Here is a 23,681-nt window from a genome sequence, read left to right as displayed (position 1 = left end):
ATGATTTAATAATAATTTACATAGGAGGATTTTCTCTAATAAAATAATGAATATAAAATTATTTTTAAAAATAATATTCCTCGTACTCTGCACTCTCTATTCCTTCTTTTTTTCCGTAAGTCAATACACACGTGCGTGCGTGCATTATTATTTCCGTTTTCTTTGTGCGTTACGCGGTTACCCATAAAAGTTGATTTAAAAAAACAAGCGGTTAAATTTAGCTTCATACAATATGCACGGATAAAAAATTATGCTGAATTGCAAACAAACTCGGAACTTTAAACACATTGAACGCGCATTATGTTGAATCGCTATGTGTACACAATATGTATTTCATACTGTGTTAGTTGATTGTCCCTTAAGCTGTTATAACAATGGACGAATTACCGATGAAATTTTCAATTCAATTCGACAAAACAAACAGTATTTAAAAAAAAAAAAAACAAATTTCATTCCACGCTATTGTAAATGGTGTCCGTGGTAGTAAAACGTAATATTTTTTCGCACTGTTAAAAAAATATAGTAATTACCCACTGTTGTACATCAACCTAATAATATCGTTCTTAATACGTTTAATGTAGTTCATTTGCAAATTGCATAATTATTGTTAGGATTAATTGCGTGATTGCAAGCGGGTGTCCAATGTTGATTTTTCGGGTGATGTTGAAACGAATCACCCCCTCCCCCCACATACACACACAAACACACTAACATGCTTCGTCATATACAGCCGAAATCGGTAGTACTCGATACTGCGAGAAGAGACGACAGTCAATGATCACGGTTCTATGGCACCGATACGGTTTGGAAACCGCACAGACCTACGATCAGAAACATTTCCTATTGCTTTTATCCTCTCCGCGTTTGTTCACGCCGTTCGACACTTACGAGAAGCAGTTATTTTTCGCGTCCGCGCGCCCGGAAACTTCATGATGTTCAACGTTGGAAACCGTTTATTAGCGACGTCCTTATCGTACCGCGTACTTTTTCGGCGTTACAGGACGTGCTACGAATGTCGCGAACGTCGCCCGAAGTACTTGAAATATTACCATGGTAACTGTAACACACGATTTATACGATACGCCGCAGATGGCACGTGAAAACGGACGACCCGTTCTGAAGACAAGTCACGTGGGCAACGGAAGAGTTCGTGTGTTCGGTGCGCTCAGTTTCTCGTCCGTACATTGCGTTAAGTCGTCGTCGCCTTAAATATCGTCTCTAAAATGTGATTCTTGCGCAAAGCTTTGACCGAGACATACGCGCGTGTGCGGTGCAACGCAAGTCGTCGCCACTCGGATTTATTTCCTCCCTACCACGTGATATCCTTCCCATAGGCGCAATTAGGGTTGGTTGGAGGGACTAAGCTCCCTCCCCCAAAAAAAAACCACGCAGAACTTTATATTATTATATGGATAAATAAAAAAAAATATATGATTACTACTGAAAATTAAATTATTTTTAGTCTTAAGTTTTACTTGCCTTCCAATAAGCACATTTATTATTGAGGGTAAAGGGTGGGGAAAAAGTTTCTGAAAGGCAGTGATTGAAAAATATGTATAAAAGAGGCTGAAGCCCTACAAATTTTTTACTCTAAGTGTTCAGAAACCAAACTCGATTCGAGTAAATCCTATACTCGTAAAAAAACCGTGCAGTGACGTATTCGATTGGGATGTTTAAGGAAATTAATAATAATAATATATTATTCGAAGTTCAAATTCTTATTTTTCGATAACAATTTGTAATTTGTTCAATTCAATTTAAAATGTTAATATTTGGAATGATTGAAAAATTCACTATTGAAAAATGTAAAAAACAAAAGTGAACCAACCATAAGAAATATTCGATCAAAATTTGGTACAGTAAAATTTAAATACATAATATCATACATCAATATGCTTAAAATCTTAAAATATACGATATCACATAAATATTGTGAAATATGCCGTAATATGCGTTTTTTCCAAATTTTTTTACACTTCGATTGTGTACGTACCATGCGAAACGAATATTTGTACCTAATCAGATTTTGAATACAAAGCTTCCTGAGAATACGTATGCAAATTCGTCAAGTGCCGCGTGTATAGCTGCATTGTAATATGCGTGTGCGCCGGGAAAGTCGCAATCCGGGGGTTTTATTTTTCGTTTTATTGATTCGGTTCCGTCGGCGCGTGATGACTATCCCGTAGTACGGAAACTATGTGCGCCCGGTCGAAAGGGGTAGCCGACTCTCGCGTTGTCTGGACGGTAAGAGAATCTATCCTTTATCCTTTAATTATTTTAATATCCACTCGCGTACCTTTACGCCACGACCGTGATCGCTGTTACCGCATCACCGGTATAGTTACGCTGCGTACTGCATGGCGTGTCCGAGCAGACGAAAAACGCTAACAAAGAACAGCTTTTTCTTGCGACCAAATGTTTGGTGTCCCCCAATCCGGCCCGCACACGTTTTACTCCATATCTCATTCATGCACTTACAAGAAAGAGTTTAAGAGTTGACGACTCTCCTCACCATCTCCGAAATTGTAAAAAAATGTATATTTATATTTCAACAACCGCACTATAATGAACAATTACCGAGCTACTTGGTTTTCAAAAGCTATATTGGAAAATAAACATCAATACTAGGGGTGGGGGCTGTCAAACGTAATGATTTGGTAAATTTTAAGTAGGCGCCTACGCGTCAGACTCGTGCAAAGAGCACGGAAAAAAATTTCCCAGCACTGCGTTTCGGTTAGTTACCTATCGTTTTATACTTCGAAAACTTGTCGAGATCACTGGATCGTTAACGGTATTAAGTTCACGAGGGTTTCGCGTTAAAAACAATGTGATTGAGCATATATCCGTAGTTACGCCATTATTGTATACGACAGTATAAGTATGACGATGGGAAAACGGGTAAACCTTAAAAGAGAAAACTTTTTCCGCTTTAAATCGTAACGAAATGGTGACGGTGTTAAAAAAAAAATAAACAGCAGCAATAATGCTCGTAGTGTTTTCGCTCTGAAAACATAGCTCCGGAGGTATGCCCGAAGGTATTGAAGTTCGCCGGAAACCGTAGTGTACCGTTTCCATAACGTGGTAACAACACGTGATACGGTTTGAAAAATATCGTTCGACCGGTGAAATAAAAAAATATTATGCGATAACCATTATGCGATTATTGATCTGTTTATAATCGTCATCCGTACGCGGAAACGAACACGCGTGAATGTTTCGACGTGTTGGGGCCGGAGCGTTTATTGGTATATTAAAAAATTTGATTCCGGTTCGTGTGCGGACCGCCTTTATTCGAAGTACCAATCGGTACTGCCGAGAAGACGAAACTCACCGTCTCGTCGACTCGACCTATATAATAATTACAATGATTCAGGTTTTCACATACCGATAACAATTCTGACATGATATAAAAAATCTGACCGTAATATTGGCGATACGCAACACGACGATAAATGCCACGCGGTAAGTTTGCTCGAGACCATTCGGCGCGCAAATCGGACCACGAACGTTCTCTCGGCCGTTTCAAAGGATTTTTTTTTTGTGGTACTTATCGAGTTTTCACGAGCGAAGCGATCGCGTCGAACGTTTTTCATGTAGGAAAACGCACGCGACGTCGGTCGCGGCACGTAAAGACAAGTGTAAACAGGGTACTTTACCACCCCGTTCCGTTTGCTGGAGTGGAAAATCAAAGAGCGAAAGCCGTCAACGTTTTGCGTGGCGTTGCGCGGCGTGTGCGGGGTATTTGAACAAAACGTTTGATAACCGTTGCGGTCAGGTGCGGTATGAAAAACGGGAAAAATAATAAAATTAATAACGTCGCCGACGACGATGATATGATAAACCGAACGAACGCGTTCGCGGGAGGACAATGTCAACGGGTCAATCATTATTACTATAACCGTTTCCGCCTTACGACCGTACGCGCGATACGGTTGTTTATTTATTATTTATTTTAACGGGTCAAATATATAAAGCAGTATGTAAAGTAAATAATGAAAAAAAAAATAAAAAAAATGAAAAAAAATGAAAAAAAAAATACAGTAGTGGTTGAATAATTCATAGTGATACGGATACGGTTAAAGTACATACGGGGCAGGTTCGCACGGTAAACGTTACGCCGTTTATTATAATAGTATTACGTAAAGCACGACCATATTTTCGGGCAGCAAGCGAACGCGTATAAAACGTATGTGCCGTCAAATCGTGTACGTCGTCATTCCGTTCTCTAAAGGTTTACAAAAATTCATATCGCACGAAACGAAAATCAATAGATACATACGTTTTAATCGGATACCGTTTCATAATTAACTCCTATGTCCACCCTGATCTCAACCTTTATCTCACTTTTTTTTTTTTTTAATCAATTCAATATTATATCAAACCCGGTTTCAATTTTTACAAAGTAAACTAAAAAAATAAAGAAATACTATTTTTGTTTTTATTAATAATTGAATTTTTGCAAAGTGTATATTTTAGGTTTTTTTTTTTTATACCACTTGAATTTCTTTTCTACAGTTTTTTCCGATTCGCATGTTTTTGTATAAGGTTTTTAATCCCCGCATTTCATTATTATAGTTATTATGTTTTGGATGTTTTTTTAATCATCGTTTTTTATGAAAAATGAATAAAGAAAATTGTGATCATGCCGTAAAAAATAAATGTACTTTTATCAAATCGAGCGCCACGTGAATTTCAAAGGAAGCTTTTGAAAAACCCAAGAAAACCGACGGCATCAAATATCGCCACGCAAACTAAAAATCTTCATAATCCTCGACCAAATGTGAATAAAACAAAACGATTAACGTAATATGAAACGGAAATAACCACTACATGGACACGGTTCATTATAATACGTCTTCTAGCGTTGAAAACTGTTACTTTTAGTGGCATCGAGATAAAAAGGTACAGAAGCAGAATATGGTATCGAGAATCGTATGTTGGTACAGCTAGAGATGATTTCTGGTGGAATCAAAAAGTGTTTTTGATCCGATGCCAAGTTTACACTCATTATCATGCATTTATGCAGAACGATTGGAATTTCTAATGAAATTGATTTTCTCGAACATACGGAAAAAATGTTTAAACAATTAGGTTATACAATTTTACAAAAAATTTTTATTATAATTATTATTTTTCCGCGTTTTGCATGCTATTCATGCTATTCATTTTGCATGCTATTCGTATGACAAGCTGCAGCCACGTGAAATTCTGTTCACCTCTGTGAATGCGTAGCGACCGCGGTATGTTTTGTATTAGTATATGTGGTTATTATTCCTATAGTAGACACGTATACATAGTCAGTGTATTTTCGGGGATGGGGTTTTGACCAATCCGGAAGAAAAAACTGATTGAAAGTCATAAATAGCTTTCTACAAGTGTTAAGAAAGAGTACATTGATTTATACCATGTGATTGTAATGCTCGAATAAAAATATTTCCATAATAATATGATTATTAATTCATAACATATATGTATTTTTTATAATACTATAAAATTATTTATTTTTGAGAAAAATGTTGACCCCTTCCCCGAGAAAATTTTAAAAATATGCCACTGTCTTTGGTACAGCGATTGTTTTTGCACATTGATTTCAAGCGGTTCGCTTTAAATTATTTTTATAATTATTATTATTGTTGTTAAAACTATAAATATCAATTTTATAACTATTTTCAAAGCGGTTTGTTGCGAATGGGGAACGCGCAGTTAGTAATGTTGTTCGAGTGTTACAATATTCGTAAGACACTTACCTTGTGTGCTCCGACCGCGTGGGCGCCGTCGAATATGAACAGATGATCGTTGCAATCCAACTGCAAACGGTCGAAATGTATCATGAACCTCTGCAAGATGGAGTGCGTCTGAAATGTGGTCACGCAGTCCAGGTTTCGTTCGTTTTGTGAGTCTAGCACCGCACCTTCGATCTTCCTGTACACTTGTTGCAGAAAATGGGTTTTGCATATGGTTTGCATTTCGTCTGCAACACACACAAATCAATGTTATTATTCCACCGGGTCTTGTGGTTTTTTGTGTTTTTTTCCAAACAGAGTAAGAAATGTTATCTATTACTTGGCTTGACATACGGTCGAGCAGAATGTTTTCTAATTGGTGTTCAAGTTTGAACGGAAAAATAATGGATTTCCACCGCGCAAATTTAACTTGTAAAGGTTCTGCGCGGAATGAAGTTTTATTACGTGGAATCGTTACGAATCATAATTTTACTGATATTGATCAGTTCCTCTTACCGGTATATAAATGGTACTAAGCATTGTCCAGGCGTGTACATAAATTGCACAGTTTCACATTGCATAAAAACAATAACTGCAACAATCGGATCGATACGAAACGTTCAAGTATACAGAATGTTATACGAGAATTTGAAAAAAAAAATAATTTTAACAATATTGCCGCCGAGTCAACATTCAAAAATCGGAATTCGACACGTTTGAGTAAAAGTGCACGAAATAGCTTTACCGTACGAAATGTCAATATTGTAATACCGGATGGAAGTTGAGAAATAGAATTTTGGCGCTCTCCGTGCGAAAACCATTTCGGAGACGCCGACGGTACGGAAATTATTCAACAAAACGTCGTTATTATCGTCACGGCACGATCGGACGGAATGCATGACGAGTGTGATAATGGCATTATAATACGACGGCGCGTGATGTACGAGGAACGCGCGAACATAACTCTTCGAGTCGTCGTCGCCGCAGTCGCAAAATGCCAAATCGTCCCAAAAGGGTATCCCTCGGGTGAGACCAACATCGTCTTCGGATAACGACGTTGTCCGACAAACGAGTTTCGCCGTGAAAACGCACATCGTGCTGTTGTAGCGTACCCGAACATATCGTTGGACAAGAAACGATGTCTGTAATCACTTAGGTTATTGGGAATGTTAAACAGGTTCATTATTTTACAAATAATTTGTTTGCAAATTAAGATTTTTTTTTTTTAACCAGGTTCAATACAATATAAGACGGATGGAAACACTGGTGGTGGTGGACGCGTGAAAAGTTCATCGTCGATTAACATAGCTTTATGTTTAATAAAGTGCTTATGACATTCGTTCGTATGTTTCGTTACGTCGGGAGCAATCGGTGTGCGCAATAAAATTCTTGTAATATTGTGTGACTCGATCACTATTAAAATTTTGAGGGGAGTGTTGAATGCCTAAAACCCTCTCTCGTACACGCGCTAGTATAAAATGTAATTTTAGTTCGATCGCTTGCAGACAGTAGTCTGTCATCCCACGCATTGCTATTTTCTAAAGAACGTTTTCACGTTTTCGTTTTCCTCTTTTCTGCCCCCGGAATCATCCATTACACGTTCGCAAACGCGTTTATTTATTTATTCGACTCGTCGTTCGCTATTGCCACCGGAAATACGCGTCAAAAAAATATTCCTTTTTATGTCGCGTTCATCCGTACGCATGTGTAGAATATTTGTAACTCCTCAGTCAGTGAGAACAAGTAGGTGTCGCATATAATACTGAATAGTAGTAAAATTATAATTTCACATACATGTTTCAAATCAAATCAACACGATGATTACCTACTTTGCATTGTGTTTTTTTTTTCTTTTTTTTAATCGGGTTTAATGCGCATAATAGAATATAAAAGAGAAAAAAACCAAAAACGGGTGTTCGGTGGTAGACGCGTCAAAACTTTCATCGTCGAGAAACATTATTATATGTTTAATAAAGTACTTCGGAACAAGAAAACGTACACGAAATACAACCGGCGTGGACGGAAAAAACGATTCTAGTTTTCTATCACAATTTTTTCATTAAAAAATCGTTTCTGAACAGAAAATTTGATATTACTGTAATACAATTCAGTTTAAATTACTGCAATTTATAGACTGCACACTCGTTATAATCATTATCGGTTTTTATGTATAATAATATAACTTATACATTTGTTTCTTGAACAAGCGTCCATCAGATTTTGCTGTGCACAATGTATGTATTATATCATCAATTATAATTATTAAATTCACTAACTATTTTTAAATATTGTAATCAGCTACAATAGACATACATACAGAAATGTTTGCAAGCGAGGAAATCAGGAAAAAAATCAATGTGTTTATTATAACAACAATATCCCTTTACTTTAAATCCTATCCCATCGATGTTGTGTTAAGTTACACAAAAACTGAAAAAACAACTTTTTTACAAACAGTTTTAACAAACTTTGATATTCAACATCTCATATTTCACCATTCTAGGAAATTGTATTCGATTACTTAAAATAAATTCGTCAATAGACGTTTTAACATAAATATAAAAATATAAAAATGATAATTATAAATAAACTTCTAAAGAGTGGCTTCCTCCATCACGTTTTTCGTGTCATTTTACAATTGATTTTTCTCCTTTAAATAATCTAGTTTACATATTGTGCTTATACAAATACAGATTGTAATTGTCTTTTATTAAATAACAAAATAATTTCATGATCAATCACAGCTTTCAAATCTGTGCAATAATAATTTCATCGCGCTTCGATGAGCGTGTTTAACACAATATTATTGTTTCGCGTTCAACTTTACGGGAAACTAACTCCTATAGTTTCCGCTGTAAGTGTTTTTAGAATTCAATAATTAGTACTATATTCCAAAAAGAGATTTTAACGAAAAGCTATCAGAAATTTTTGCGATACCGCACGTCGACCGCGTTTGTCTGTCGGATAACGTATATAAGTTATTAGATCTTGTTTAGATATTGGACCGACGCTATTATCAATGACTTTTAAATACGTTTCGCTGGACTATTAAATCGGTGGAGACGATTCGTTTAGGCGAATAAAATTGTGAACAATGAAAACCAGCTTGTAGGTACAGTTTTGGGTACATAGAGTGTACAGAGTATTTGTATACTCTGAAACCATAACGTTTATTTTCAATCGTAGTTTCCCATCAGTTTTCATTTATCAGTAATGCTATAATCACGATCACCATGCTCGTCATGTAAACGAGTCGTTTGGACAAGCTAAAATATTTATTGCTACGTTTTTTACCCTATATTTATTAAACGTTTCCGATGGTAACTGATAAAATCTCTTACACACATTAGTCTCCGATTGCGGCGTATTAACAATGGACGCTGTGTGCTAAACACGGAGAGGAAATCGTTGTATAGTATTACATACTTTCTAATTTCTGAGATTACTGACAGTTGAAAAACGGATATTTCAATTTTTGGTGCACGATTAAATTTTTAAACGTTAATGTTATTGTTAGCAATAATAGTGATAAAATAACATTTTTAAACCCACCAGTCCAAGACACTGGAATACGATTACACTGTAAGTTCGAAACCTTATAAAGGATTAAAAAAAACACAGTCTAGTCTGATCCGTTCACCTTCAGTTCTATAAAATAATAATGGTCTTAATTTTGAACAACAATTGAATATGATTTTACTCATGTACAAAATCAAATAATACCCGGCGTAACAATATGTTATTTTAATTCGGATCAATATATATTGGGCCACCAAAACAGCTCGTTGCGTTTCTCTATGATTTTATCGGTAACTTATATAATATTATAAAATATTTACTTATTATAGGATACAGATTCAGAAATAGAATTCGTGCCGATGATTGTGAATCGTCTTATCTGACACTTGTATTATTTCCATATGTGCACAACGTAGATTGTGGACAGCTTTACAATTGTACGGTGTTACGTTTGTGTATTTTGAACATTTCACGTCATTCGGTCTTGTTTTCAAACGTCGGTTCGGTCTCTGTCTTCTCTTGCACATTCTAAATGATACGGTCCGGTCCAGTCCGGTTTCATATTTTATTCCGTCTGTCCGAGGTCCGGTCTTGGTCTCGATTAAAATGTATCGATCCGGTCTTGGAAAAAAAAAATACGGATCTCTAATCCCCCGGTTCGATTCAAACGTTAGCCAGAGACCCGACGGCTTCATATTGACCGTCAGGAATCGATGCTGGTCCGTTGCACGTCATGCGTTTTGAAATTTCCGACACGCGAATCGGATCGCGGTCGGGAATGGGGTTCACGACATCAGCGCGTCAATAACAATTAAGTCCGCATGTACGGTAAACCACCAGACGTTAAAGATAACGCGTTCACGTCACTGATGAACATGTCGTGCCACCGCCGTTGACCGCAACGGTTTAACCGTGCGGCTGTAATCGTAAAGGTTCGGAATTAAAAAAAAGGGGCTTAATATTCAATCTGTTATTATTATGATCAGTGTTTATCGATTTAACGTTTGAAAATCGTGCGGGTACGTGTACGATTTATTATTTTATAAATACAAAAATAAAAACAAAAAAAGAACGAGTAAAAAATCAAATTTCATGAATCGCGTTTGCGTTACGATGAACAACAAGAGCGTCTTTAATGTTTTAAAATCTAAATGATGGTTCGAAAAATTACTTGAAAATGTCTTAAGAGATTAAAAAATGCCATAAAAAGTACAAAATCCGCAATACAGGAAAAAAAAAGGTACAAAGATTGTACGTTGGAAAACATCGTCTAAGGCAGGCAAGTCAAACACGTGGCCCACGGCTACCAATATCAATCGACAAAATAAAAAAATTAATTGTAAAAAAAAATTATAAAACATTTATGTCGTGTCGAAACTATCTTAGACCCTCAGAGAATATTATAATTGGTTATCGTTATGGCTAATATTTTGATAAACTATAATCGAATAAGTTTTATCGATGGTTTTATGTGTATATTTAGAATGTAATATGAAACATTTTTTGGATAAATTTTAATGTGTGACCCGTGTATTCAACAATTTAATATATTTGGCCCATTTGATACTTTGAATTTGACAAGACTAATGTAAGACATTCAAAAAAAAAAAAAGAAGCAAATGCGTCGAAATCCGAGCCCTAATGATCGCTCATGATTGAGCTGACGATTCAAAATTTTTTGTATTAACTTAATAATTGACTGTCGAGATAAATTATTAACATACATTACAATATAAAAAGGCTAATCACATTTAAAAAATTAATTTTCTCTAAATAGTTTACATGGTTTTTAATACTAGATAATATATTATAATATATATTATTATATTATATTATAATACTAGATAGATGGTAAATTTATTATAATCAAAGTATAAATATTATATAATAATATATATATATACACAATAATATTTATGGCAATAAATATAGTACCTACAAATTAAATGAAAAATGTTTTTGGAAATTATGTTTTAACTACAGCTGTTATCGAAAATGTAAGACTAATCAAATTATATGAAATAGATTAAATTAAATTTCGTTATGTTCTACTAAAATAAAAGTGTGGGGCCTAATTTAAAAAGAGGTTGTCTTCAATTTTGAATTTCTTGGGTTCGATTTCTTTCGCCAATTCACCTATGTATATACCTACCTACACTGTTTTTGTGTGAAACACATAGCTGAAATGAATTTGTACTGATGTGTTCCCAAAGTACAATAATTGAGGCGGCTATACTCTAACACAGAATGCTCCATCTATAACATTCCAATAGTAAATATCAGGAGTGGGCGAGTGGCGACCAACGTCCTTTTTTTATGTGGCTCATGCTCAAATTACTTTAAATTATCGTTTATCGGTATTTCATTTTATTACGTTGATCGTAAAATGTAGATATTATATCCTCATCTAGTATTGAACAATATCTAAATTATTTAACGTCTAAATATAATAAACACGTATCCATATCAGCGTAGCTAACGTAGTATGAGTATCAGGTAGGTACTTATATGTATTGGTTCAGTCGTACAGTTTAATTATAAAAAATAAATGCTGACCGTCAAGTTTAACGACATTTTGTTTATTTATTTTTTTGAATCGCTACTCCGGCCCACCCGATTTTATAACTCTATTAACCGACCCTCCATTGCTTTGAGTTTCCCGATTCCGGAATAGAGTAGAATCAATGTTTTCGACGTAAATGAATTCAACCCGTCATGTCTTATTAATAACAAATTAGTTCTCACAGCGTAATCAATCATCTTGTTTGCCGTACTCGCATCAACGACAGGGTACCATCGAAATAATACTCGACATTCGAACGTTTCGGTGCATATAACAAGTCCACAAAAATAGTTGTGCACGAGTACGCGCGCATGTGCTCGACGAATCGGAATTTTTTCGAAATTCATTTCTGTTACAACGAAACCTACCGCACCTAAGATTGTACATGATTACGGGACTCTCAGTGGCGTCATTTTTTTTTTCGGGGGAAACAAATCGTGTATTTACTACAGTCTAGAGTTTAGCTATTCTTCCGAAGTCAGTACATCGTCGAAATATAAATACGTCTTTTTCAAAACCATTTACGTTGTAAATCAGAAAAATTAAACCTGCACTATACGTGTACTCATTTACACAGTACAAATATTAAATATTTTTGAAACGGTTTGACCTCACCCTCTCCATACGACAATCGGCAGTTGTGCCGGGTTGGCAATTCAATAAGAGCGTACCCTATTCGAGAAAAAAACTGAAACGACGCCACTGTCCGCTGGTAGTAGCACGTTCGCGACGAGACGGACGAAAAATATTCGGTCAAGCAGTACAAACTGAAAAACGCCAGAGAAGGTTTCGGATTCACAATCGAACATAAAAGCTCGTGACCGGTGTACGACTTTGCAGTAAGGTCTCGTTACAAACGCGTGACGCTCATGTGTGCACGTGAAGCGATAGAGTTTCCGAACGAGATCGTGACGAGAAAACGATAAAGCCAGCGACTAACGAGAATACCACGATGAAAATTCGCACTGAATAGGCGTAACTAGCTGGTTAGGTCACCGATGAACATGCGATTTCTAACGCGAAAACATTACATCAACGTAAATTTTTGACGCGAATTCGGTGACGAACAACAATAATTACGTTAGAACTTAAGGCGGACGGCTTGGGCGCAGCTCCGGGAGTGGTTGAAATGTGTTTGATTTTGTGTTTCGTTAAGAATACATTCAACGTCCGATCATCATAACGTGTCTGGTCCAACCCAACAACAGTAGCGGCTCGTAGTAAATATTCTGGGGAGACTTAAATTATTTAACATAAACTTCATACAACGAACAAGAAAAACACTTTTATTGGAAAATCAATTATACTTAATATTTTTAACTCAATTTAATGGTCAATTTTTTTATAAACTAATTCAGTTCGGCAATTCCATTTTATCTGCGAATTTGTAGACGACAGAGTACGGCTAACGACTAACGACGGCGCGATGGCATGGAAATTATTGTTGTGAACCCAGTTTCAATAGCGTCTATAATACGCGGATTATTTTCCCCGACCCCCTCCATCCAACCAGCCAAACCATAACATGTTACCATTGAACCTGTCAGTTTCACTTTAACCGACGTCGAAATTACTGAAATAGTGTTTCGGTAGAAATAACTGTTTATAGCTTTTATATTTTGTGGTCTTAAATTTATAGTAATAAATATAGAAAACGCTATAACATAGAAGCATTTTCGATAAAAATAAAAATATTGTTATAGATTTTTAAATAGTTATTATTTACAAGTAGCTTATTTTTGAAGCGGAGATGCAGTCTCAAAGTCTGACGAGCCTCCCCTGCTCAACAATCCATAAATCCATAATATACACTACACATAATGTATACATTTTGAAACGTACAATCCGCGTAACCACACCGACGTAAAATAAAAAACAACAATTAAATTTTGTACGGTTTATTGCCGCGGAAACTCACAAATATTTCACGTATTATTATTATTATTATTATTGCATTCGCGAGCGGAAACATATCACATGCACAGCGATACGTAACCGCTTACCTGCCGTATGTTTCGCGCGAGCGCTAACCGCACCCCGTCCGGACACGATGTCAACCTCAGTGCGTGTGTGCGTCGGAGCGGTTGCATTATACCAACTACTGTAATAACTGTCATTTCAGTTATTGTTATTATTATTATTATTATTATTATTATTATTATCTAGTAACCGCGGCATGCGCGGCGGTAAAAGGCGAAACGCGATAGTATTATTATTAATATTTCCTCGAGCGACATGATTTAATAGTGGCAGTGGTGGAGGCGGCGGACGATGGAAAGAGGAAAATTAATGAAAAATAAAAAAAAAAAAATGAAACAAAATAAAGAAAAAAAATTCGAAAACCGCGTTGTTCATTTGCTCGGGGCGTCGTAAATTCTCGACTCGTTTGCACGGCCCGCGAGCCGCGTTAAATTACGAAAATCGCCCTTGCGCGTAGCACAATATTTAATCCTACCCTGGAATATTTATCGTTTTTATTGTGCATTCGCCGCAAAAGAATTCCACCACCGACGCGCGCACGAGTACGAAAATACAACGGTAGAACCTATAGGCGCGCACCGTTTGTAATAAAAAAGGGGTAAAAATCTCGTACGTCTAACGCGCCCCCCGTGGCACTTCAGACCGTTTTAAACACTTTGCGATATCACGACACGACAACCGAACAGCGTACGAACGGCACTCGGAAGGCGGGCTGTTTTTTTCATTTAATCGTACGGGTCCGGTTGAGTAGATTTATTTATTAACCGGTCGGTGAATCGACTTAACAGTCCGATAAACCGTTGAAGTAGAACTTGTTATTGGTCCTTTTCATTGGAAAAACAATCGATTAACTTCGTGTTGTGCACTCATCGATTATTGTTTACTTTTTGATTTAATTTCGTTCGAAATCAGTGTTGAACTGTCAGCGTACACGGCGTAACACGGTACGATAAACATAATATTCGGCAAGTTGAACTGTTACGTGAAGAATTGAAAATATCCGTTTCTCGACCCAGTAGCGCCGATCTTGCCTTTCAGGGATGGCGGCCGCCATTCCTGTTTGAAGAGGTGGGTATCCATGAATTATGGGATTTTTTTTTATATGTTTATAATTTGTATCAGTGGCGTAAAATTATTTTGTATTCTGTCTTTTACGGTAAGTTATTTATTTATTAATTTATTTATTTAATCAATAATAACAATTACAAAAATTTTCTGCATAATACAATTTGTGTTGATACCTAATCTCTATAAGTGAGTCTATAATTAATTAATAGTTGTTTCTTATTTCTATTTTAGTTCATAGGCATATTTTATATTACACTAAACTTTAGCATTTAATACTCGTAAAAATTATACCGCTACTCTTCTTGAAATATAGTTTGGCGCCACTGCCTCGACCGATCCGTAAGTTCCAACAACTGTCCAGCCCGTGTCAACTCGTCAAAGTCTAGAGCGAAAGGTCTTATTCGCTTAACTCGTACACTGCAACCACCAAGTGTCTTTCGCCTCAAGTTTTCTTCTGTCGCCTTTGCGCACAAAGGCAACAGTGCACGACACGCATCGTTTATGCGTATAATGTGAAATATTTACACGAACACATAAGTTAAACATAAATACAAAGTGCCTTTGAGGTGACGGTTTTTTTTTATTCTTTTCGGTTTTCAGATTTCCAAATCGTCGGCACTTCGCACACACGCGTACATTTTGCACCCAACAACGGTTCCCGAACGTCCAAAACCACGTACGGTTTTGTACAGGGCGTTCATTGAATCAATATCTCCACGGATAACTCATTTTTTGTGTTTCGATGCGGTCTAATAAAACGTGGTCACGTCAAACGGCTTAGGTAAAAACCATCGGGTTTACAACAAATCGTATTACCGAACGACGGCTGTCCCGAAGTCCAAGTGAAATGGAAATTTCAAAAAAGATTTCAGACTGTTTAAACCTCGTCCCTTAAAGAGAATTTCGATTAAATTTTTTTTTATACGCACACCGGACGCAGCAGGCGTTTTTCACGTACTCTTGATAACGGTATATCGGATCGGTAAAGGTAACCGAATCGAATTATCGACTCACTAACGCGGTTATCGTAGCCGTTGAAAACCTTAAATATTTTTCCGCATTATTTTATGTGCGCCTGAAAATGAAAAAATAAAAAAATAAAAAGATCGACGGACATAATTCTTCCTTCGCGGTGCGCATTATTACCGAGTACGGACGTTGGCGCTCGCGGTGTTACACCACGTGATGATAATAGTTTGCCGTACGCACCGAGTGCGATATTGCTATGGCGAAACGGACCAGCGCATAACAATGGCGCAGCTCTCGTTGGCGTTTTAATTTCGCATGCGGCCGCGAACGGATGGATTGCGAACATACCGCGAACCTAATTGGGTCGGACGGAATCATGGAAAAAAAAAAATAAATAAAAAAAAGCCGAACGGAAATACGATCATAGGCTTTTTTTTTTTTATACGTAATCCGAATAAAGTCAAGACGCTTTCGACGGATGTAGTCACGCTACGGTAATCGACCGGGACCCCGTAGGTGTGCAATAGGTTCTTGCATACTTTACAAAATAAAATTACAAATTCATGGTGCTTATAACTGTACAAGAAAACGAAATGCCGAACGATGTTCGTGCGCGAACGACAATAGTTGTGGCGATTATCAGCGCTGTCCGTTATCATCGTAATCGATGCGCCGTCCGAACTGTGTGTTGTACCGATGGCTAAAAGTGTACGCGGTGCGATTGAAAAACAATAAAATTACCGCGTACGTTATACGCGAGGGTCCCGTTCAACGGCCAATCGTTATATTTTTTGTTCAAGGAGAGTGGGCGAAAATAAATCCAACCCTTCCCCTCCCGTAGCATTTATATACATACATATATATCACTATCTTATATGTATAAAAATGATTCTTTATTTCCCATGGTCACGGCTTCACCTGTGAACGGCTGGACCGATTACGTTAATTATTTTTTTGTTGAGTTTCTTATTGCCAGGAGAAGGTTCTTACGAAAGAATAAATTAGAAAATTTAAGAATAATTTACCACCATATACAATTATGTATTTCTAATCTGACCTCAGTGCTTTGAACAATATAAACCTTTATAATATAACCTTTAGACGTTTAACATAGAATTGTCAGAATGCGTGCGGCAAATATCATCAAAGAGGATATAATAAAACTGAATATCGTTTAAAATAAATATTTTGGTCGGAGTTATTTTATTGATAAAAAGTACAGGTAAAATAATTAATATATCTATGTAAGATAACTGAATTTCTTAGTGCACATCACGGTTATTTCTGAGTCATCACGCCTAATGTTAAAAGTTCAATTTAATTTGGAGTTTTGATAAGTTTGAATAGACTAACATAGACGTTACTAACTAATAAGTTATATAGGTACTTTGTTTTAAAGTAGAGTACAATAGATTTATTTGATTTACAATTGAATTTTCGTTTAGAAAATGCCAACAATTAGACATACAAGCTTAAGTTACAGAGCTCACAATGCTGCGAGTCAAAGATATACAAGAGCAAATCAAACTAACAAGCTGCGAATGAAGTTGAACAGAATCGATGGAATCGAAATCAAAAACATAGAAATATTGCATTTAAATCGGATCGGTAATCATTATGTTGCAGAGTATAAACCAGTCACGTCTTTGTAATGGTTCCCGATTTGAGGTGAAAAAATTGATGAACACCGTCATCGAAGCCACAATTTTTTATGCCACCGGTTCCCGTGTCGGAAGCTAACAAAACTATTCATATACGCGCAAGAAAAAAAAAACTAAGAATGTTGTATATCATTAAGCATTAGAATAATGAACAATTTTTGAAATATTTTTTTTAATTAATTATATCGATTCGAATTCGAATTCAATATTCATAATTAAGGCAGGACAACGTCAATTACAAGTATGTACAAAATATGCATTCGGATTATTGGTATAAATGATAATGACGTTTATACAAACATTTTATATTAATGTATTGAAAAAAATATATAAATATATTGACTTATAAAATGGATCTCATATTGCACCAAGGGAAGGAGAGGAGGGGGATCCACCCTAATAACCGCTACTATCAAGAGCATGGGCTGCTCATTCAAACGTAGACGTCGTACCGATTCCAACGGATTTCGCGCGGTACGGACGAAAATATTAAAAAAAACCAAGTGAACTGTGCTCGAGGTATTAACGGTAAACATAAATAATTATGATTGTATAGCTTTTAGCCTAATGATTTCAGCGATTAAGTTGGTGTTTCGACGACGGTAAGGTTACAATAATTATTATTAATTGTTCGTGCAGTAATCGTTTTTCGCGGTTTTACCATTAGGTACGCGTTTTTCATAGCCAATGCCAGGTGATTACGAGCAGACAATTTGAATATATCATATTTCTTTTTATATTCGATACGAAATCGTGTATTCTCGTATTTGATACTCACGGGATGTCATTTTTTTAATCGATTTCCCAGTTCTTTCAACAGAACCGAAAATCGGCACAGTTACAAAGTGCGGGATTTTGACGAAATCGAATTTAATTTGTTGTCGTCTCTTATTTAAAATTAATATCGAACGCTTTTGCTGTTGTTGAGAATTTCAATTCTCGTACTTAAACCCCGGAAATCAATTCAAGATACCGTGTGAGTTTATCTTTACAGCCAAATATCACGAAAAGATTCTCAGAAAACTGCAAAGCATTTTATGAGCGTTGGATTTCGCCGAGATCTCGGGTTCCAACGATATTATTAATTCGATCGATATTGTTCCGAACAAATTAATCGTAACGATTACGTACTGTACAGTACACGAAAAAAAAAAAACGCGTAGAAAATAAGTATCTTACGTTTTCCACTCAAATTACTGTGACTACGGTCGTTTGATATTCAATGATACACATTCCCGTTACGCGTTTGCTGCGGTACTGAAATGATCACAATAATGTCTTCATCGATTTCGCAACACGCAACAGGCACACCTGAGGTAAACGTACGTCCACTACAGGTAAATTTTTATTCGTAGGCATAACAAATAGGTTGTCCCGGCAAACACAGGGGACGCGAGTGCGCGCGCGATAATGTTATTGCGTCAGTGACGCGAACGACGGACGAGCCGCGTCATAGTTTTTTCTTCGATAAAAACAAAAGTCAAGTAATTATTTAATTAATTAATTATTCATAGCGATTTCGCGAAAACAACGTTTTGCAGCCGACTTATGTTGTTTGCTTTCCCGTTAAAAAAAAAAAAAAAAAAAAAAACAATTTACCGCTAAAAGCTTATGGCGGCGTGGTGGGTGCATCGTCGCACGACAACAATTTCTGATTACTCGTGGTGGAAATAATTCACTAAACCACCCTCGTTTATGGTAATCATATCCGCCGCATTCCGTTTTGCGTTTCGCACCGCAATACACTTTCGTCGGCTTTTCAACGTGCATTGTTCGGCCGCGGTCAGACAGTGACGGTGCACAACAGCAGTAGCGATAACGATCGTTGGATATGGGATTTTTATGATTTCACGTATTTATTTCTAGTCCATGTCAGGGCCTACCACCCAAACACACTGAACAGTTTATTTTGTGAAATTTATTTGGATTATAATACCTAAACCCTCCTCAAATAAATTTTACATTGATATTTTAGAATTTTGACCATCGCGTGGTAAAATATCAAAAAAAAAAAATCTTTTCCGTTGTACGTATACCACTATTTAAATTTAAACTTCATAGATTAATCAATCATTGAAGTTGCAAAGATAATATAAACTTACAATAATTATTACTTATTAGGTTGGGTTTATACATTATACAAATCTCAAATACTCAGTAGAAATTCAATCATTCCGTAAGGAAAATTATATTTTTGTATGGTGCCCGTTGGAATAAGACGTGGTCCGTATAGATAAACGGGAGCGAGATATCTTCACGGTTCATGAAACCCAGAGTTTATGGAACAAAATGTGTTCTGCATAAAGAAGCATATTTTAGGGTTCAGGGAATATCTAATACATCGGAGAATATTTGAGAATATTTTATTAACATTTTTATTTCTGTGAATATTTTTTTCAAAGAAAATAATTTATATTACCCGTTATCTGTCTGCACATCCATGCACATATTACGTACATCGGCGTTTTGATAATATTGATCGACAAATGTAATACTCACAATGCAAATTATTTTTATATCTTTCGGGACTATTAGTTATACAAATGGATCACTAGACATTAGGGATAATCCACGTACGGTTAGAATTTGCATTAAACCGATTTTTTTTTCAAACATTTTATTGTAAATCAAATTAATAATAATATTTAGTGATTGATAAAGTTAAACCAAGTAGTTATAATATTTTTTTTCCATACAGAATATTGAAAGAATATTTATATTTTTAAAATCATAAAGCGTCATAAATTTGGTATTTTTAAAGAATATTTAAAGAATATATTGCCTTTTTTAAACGACATAAAAACATTGTATTTTAAGGATTTTAAAAAAACATCTACCGACATCTAATGATCACATGAAAATGACAACGGTATTTCGCCGTGGCGGGAGCAGATTATTCGATTGGTAGTGATAATAATATGGTTTTAATTTTCAACGATTTTGTTCTTATTGTGTAGCGAGATTGGCCGTGATCAACTAAAAATATACTTCACCTTTGAAGATTAAGTGTCTATGGTTAGAAGATGGTTATGAAGATGAAGTGTCTATGGTTTTCGTATGCGCGGCCTGCAAATAAATTATAACACGATCGAATTTCAAATCGTTCGCCATCGACCGTTAGTTGGCCATCCCAGTTATACGCATTTCGAAAACGACCAATGCCTATCAGCGACATTCATCGGCCGTGCGTACACTTCATTTCTTTCTACTTCCATTCCGTTTCCATCTTAATGCTTCTACATTTTCCGTAACTGCGCGTCTTCCCACCTCGTTTTCGATATTTTCCAGGTTCTCTTCCACCACTGCTCTCAACGACAAGTTTCGACTACTCACTGCGTAACCTACCCTATCGTATTCTCTCATTTTCGACAATCTCAAAAATATTATTTTCATTATAACATATTATTTCTAACTTGTCCGCGTGTAATGTAACAACTTAAATATTGTATGCTTCATTAGAAAACGCACTCGAGTCCAAATTTAAAATAATAATTATTGAGCTGCACATTGTATGGACTCACTCTTAGTTTTATACCATCTATTTATGTATAAATCAAACGATTCTGTTATCAACATTTACATTAGCATAAACCGTTTCATATTATTTTACTTAAAAACTACATTTTAAGAAATCAACACCATCAATACGAGCAACTGCATAAAAAATACGTGAAGATTATCGTAGAGCATATTATTTATAAATGATTTCTTATTTACTTGCAACTGTGATTAATTAAATAAACATGAAGCAAAAATGTAATAATAGTTCCTGAACGACGATATCATTCAATTTGATTTCGTCTGATACCCAAATAATACATTTTTTTTCTCTCTTTTTCTTCAAATGTTCAAAACTGTTGTTAGTTACAAGCATATAAATATCATCTTTAAACACATTGAATAACTGATCGAAAACAAAAAATTCTGACATATTTTTACAAGTTTTGAGCTCAAAACAACATTCATAGATAGTACTAAGTATATGGATTTGTAACAAAAGCTACCGATGATTATGTGAATTAATCGTCTCACGAAAGTTACTTTGTCTAAGTCGCTCGTGTCTCGTTACGTAAAATGACCGATGAGATTGAAGTTACCGTTGTAACTTGTCTTGTTTCTCAAGAACTCATTATTTACAAAGTCTTGACCGTTTTTGGATAAACCAACTGTTGGTCGGAAAATATTAGGTTTCGAAAATTCAATATTTTAGAGAAAAAAAATCACATAACATAACTGAGCCAAAAAAATCAAGATGGGTATCGTGCCTGCACCTTAGATTATTAGAATATTTCTGTCAGCTGTTCTCATTTATCAATTAAATATTATATTTTAATGTATATATTTCTATTTTTTTTATTTTTTTTTTATAATGCATGGTGTTTTGAAATAAACCATGGGTTGAATGGTTTTGTTGTATTTGAAGATTTTGTATTTAATATCTAATCTTGATTACTCTTAACCAGAAGGAATGCGTTGAAAATAAAACGAGTTCTTTAAGGCTTTCGTTATATACATTGTACGTATATGTAATGCATACCTATAAGGTACATTTTGGACATTTTAAAACGATTACTACTTCTACAATTACCTCTCGCCCTAGTTTCCACGTTCGTTGTGATAGTGCTCAATGGGGTGACTTGCATTAACCAGAAAAGAAGGTAAAATTTCTTTAACTTGCTAACTAGTTTGTTCATGTTCTGATTAGATTAATGTTTTCTTAAGTTTGAAAATCTATAATGACTAATAATAATAATAACTTATTATTAGTAACTTTGTTTTTTTCCGGTTAGTTTAAACGATTACTTATGAATTGAAAATTATATTTATACGGAAGCAATTGTATACATGTTTATAGTTAGAAATAAATATTTAAATCACCACAGTTTATATGTAGTAAAAAGGAATAAAAAGCATTTTCGATAAAATATGTAGTTATTTAAAAAAAATGATTAATCGTATTTTTAGTACTCATACGCATTTGACCTGAGTGGTAATTAAAAACTTACGAATTTACTTATTTTTTACCGAGATAAGTTTGAATTTTTCTCCATATTATCTTTTAAAATTTCTGGTTATAAATATATTATATGCTAACTATTAACTCGTGTTGTATAACTTTCTGTACGTTGATTTAGTTTGATCAACACTGATTAATTGTTTTTCATTAGCTTGTCTCTCCTTGATAATACGTACGTAATGAAAACGAAACACTATTTTTATAATGACCTGTCGTCCGAGTTCTACCGTTCTTTGTTAAAATATTTACCTTATACATGATTCCACAATCCTTTCGAATCCACCTCTCCTATCGTATCGGTCATCACCGAATCGATGAAATCCGAAAACCGATAGCAAAGCGTTTACGGACACGATCGCGACGGCGGCAATGGCGGTGGACGAGGACGGTATATTATACTCATATTGTAAATAATCGTCCCGTCGCAGTGTATAAAATCGCATATCGGTACATTCGGTTCTAGAAATAGAAATATTGATATCGGTCGGGTGAACGGGTGGGCATTCTTGTCCTCTGCGTACCGAAAACCCTACTCGAGTCTTTGGACCCATTACCAATCCCTCCACACTGCGATACGTATATTACACACACACAGTCTGATCAAGGCGTCCCGGAGTGGTTTTTCACCACCCCGTGCAGCCATAATATGTCTGTAGTATAGCGCACATAGTGTCGTCGGCTCGCGATGAAGGCAATATTGTGTGCGCGTTTGCTAAGAGGGCCGGCTACGGTGGGGTCTGCAGCTGCTAATGTATTTCCGGTCGGGAAGGGAAGAACTCGAAAGTAGGAAAATAAATATTTTCTTTGACGGGTGTGCATAAAACACGGTGAGCGGTAAAAGGGGAAAAGGCGAAGAGAGAAAGAAAGAAGTTAGGGAGAAAGAAAAAGAGAGACAGAGGACGAATAAAGAGTAAAAAATATGCGAAAATTGCCGTGAAAAATATATTATGCGGTGCTTTATATTATATAATAACACATTTATTATGATTGTTTGGCCTCCGGGGAGCACTACTTTGGCGTAAAGGTTACACGACCGTTCGGTCGTTCCCGTACCCAGTTGCGATTCGCCCGGACGTGGATATCGCGATCGAGCAACAGTCGCCATGTACGTGATGATTGTTTTCGGTTTTCAACAGGCGAGTCGGAGAAAAATATTCGTCTTTTCGCTTGTTAATTTTCTC

The 23,681-nt window shown here is 35.8% G+C and overlaps 1 protein-coding gene across 2 annotated transcripts in view; it reads right to left on the bottom strand.

Annotated features, from left to right (window-relative positions):
- LOC112692184 overlaps window positions 1-23,681 on the bottom strand; it is a 129,227-nt gene that overhangs the window by 73,559 nt on the left and 31,987 nt on the right. For both annotated transcript variants that reach the window (XM_025566757.1, XM_025566758.1), the window contains exon 2: window positions 5,748-5,971. In XM_025566757.1, coding sequence (XP_025422542.1) covers window positions 5,748-5,971 — 224 coding nt within the window. The remainder of the gene's footprint in view (window positions 1-5,747; window positions 5,972-23,681) is intronic.

Source organism: Sipha flava, unplaced genomic scaffold (assembly GCF_003268045.1).
Source record: "Sipha flava isolate LNK unplaced genomic scaffold, YSA_version1 71_pilon_pilon, whole genome shotgun sequence".
NCBI classification, from domain to species: domain Eukaryota; kingdom Metazoa; phylum Arthropoda; class Insecta; order Hemiptera; family Aphididae; genus Sipha; species Sipha flava.
Note: the sequence above shows the minus strand (reverse complement) of the source record. Positions and strands in the feature narration are given on the sequence as shown.